General features: G+C 68.4%; 1 protein-coding gene across 1 annotated transcript in view; it reads left to right on the top strand.

Moving 5' to 3' along the window:
• The window catches only part of SLC38A10 (solute carrier family 38, member 10), a gene marked incomplete at its 3' end in the record, with an annotated part of 25465 nt that overhangs the window by 21161 nt on the left and 2898 nt on the right, over positions 1–1406 (top strand). Inside the window, exons 14-15 of the mRNA XM_014528390.1 lie at positions 150–156; positions 350–373. Of these exons, the coding sequence (XP_014383876.1) occupies positions 150–156; positions 350–373 (31 nt within the window). The remainder of the gene's footprint in view (positions 1–149; positions 157–349; positions 374–1406) is intronic.

Genomic DNA, 1406 nt, shown 5'->3' with positions numbered 1-1406 from the left:
GGCTGAGCCAGCTGCCCGCCCTGCGCTCTCTGCCACCGCCACTGCCCTGGGACCCTTGTCCCCTTCCTCCCTGTCGTGTGGCTCTCCGGGACCCCGGCCGTGACCCTCAGAGCAGGCGTGCTCATGGGTCCACACGTGTGGCCTGGCAGCCAGCAGGTGTGGCATCGGGCCCAGGGCCTGGCTCCCTGGGGTGACCTTCCCGGCCCAGCGTTGCTTGGCCTCTGGGTTCAGTCTCCCTGCGTCCTGGTGCCTGAGCACCCACCTCGCTGTGGTTCTCTGCCTTTCCCTCCGAGGAGAGACTTCTCATGCTCCTCTCTGCCTCTCTCTATGCCTCCAACGGGATGAGCAGCTGAGATCAAAAAGCTAGTAGCAGGTACGGACGCAGGGGCGTGTCCCAGTGAAGGCGCGAGGGTCAGGGGTGCGAGCACAGGGCTGCGCGGGCACGCGGTCCCGTGACGGCCCGGCACGGAGCATGTGGGCAGAGCCCGGAAGCTGCACACACAACCAGCCTCCAGCCCCAGTTGGGGTCCCCGACACCCCCACTTACCCCCTTCTCGTACAGATGCCCTGAGGTGGCTCCCTGCCTCGGGGAGGGGTGGTGTCCCTTGTGCCGTGTGCATGGCCTGTGTTCATACGTTCTGCATGTGTGTGAGCCTCAGCAGCTCCCACCGGTCTGCAGGTGGTCCCCGTGGGCTCGGGCCGGGGCACAGCATGCCACCTCCCTCTGCTTCATGTCTGTCCCCTGCGGCCCCTCCCGGCGTGGGTGCAGGGCTGGTCCTCTGGGAGCCAGTGGGGCAGTGGGGCTGGCACCTCCAGAACCCGCCTGGGGACCCGTGGGGCCAGCCTTGTACCACCAAGCAGCACACGGTCATGAGCCACGGGTGCCGAGTGACAGGTGGCCCGTGGCCACGGTGGCTGTTGGTCCGTGTGCTTCCCTTACCCAAGGGGAGTGTGGGTCCTGACCCCATCCACTCCACGGCTGTGGCTTGGCCTAGGCCGGTGTCCCGGTGCCCAGGGTGTCTGGGTGGGCACCTGCTGAGGGTCCGTCCTCCCAACCTCCTTTCCTCCCGTGGCCCCGTCCTCCCCGTGGGCAGCCTTAGCCTGTTCCCTCAGGCCACTGCCTGCACATCCTGCGCCCCCTCCAGCGGGAGACCCCCTGCAGTCCCTGGGAGGAGGCCGACCCCCCACTGGCAGGCGGGCATGGCTGGGCTGTTGGCCCTCCCCCTGCAAACACGCTTCTTCCTTCGTGTGAGCGTGCCCACCGGCAGCTCTGCCCAGTCACACGTCTGCACGCCACTCAGGAAGCAGCTCGCCGTGCTGGAGCGCGGGAGGGAGGGGCTCCCTTCCCCGTGGAGGCTCCAGTTACCGGTGCCCAGCCCCGGGCGTCCCCTGGACACACCTGCTGC

The sequence above is a fragment of the Myotis brandtii genome, unplaced genomic scaffold, assembly GCF_000412655.1.
Source record: "Myotis brandtii unplaced genomic scaffold, ASM41265v1 scaffold632, whole genome shotgun sequence".
Taxonomy (NCBI): Eukaryota; Metazoa; Chordata; class Mammalia; order Chiroptera; family Vespertilionidae; genus Myotis; species Myotis brandtii.
This window is presented reverse-complemented; position numbering and strand designations above follow the sequence as displayed.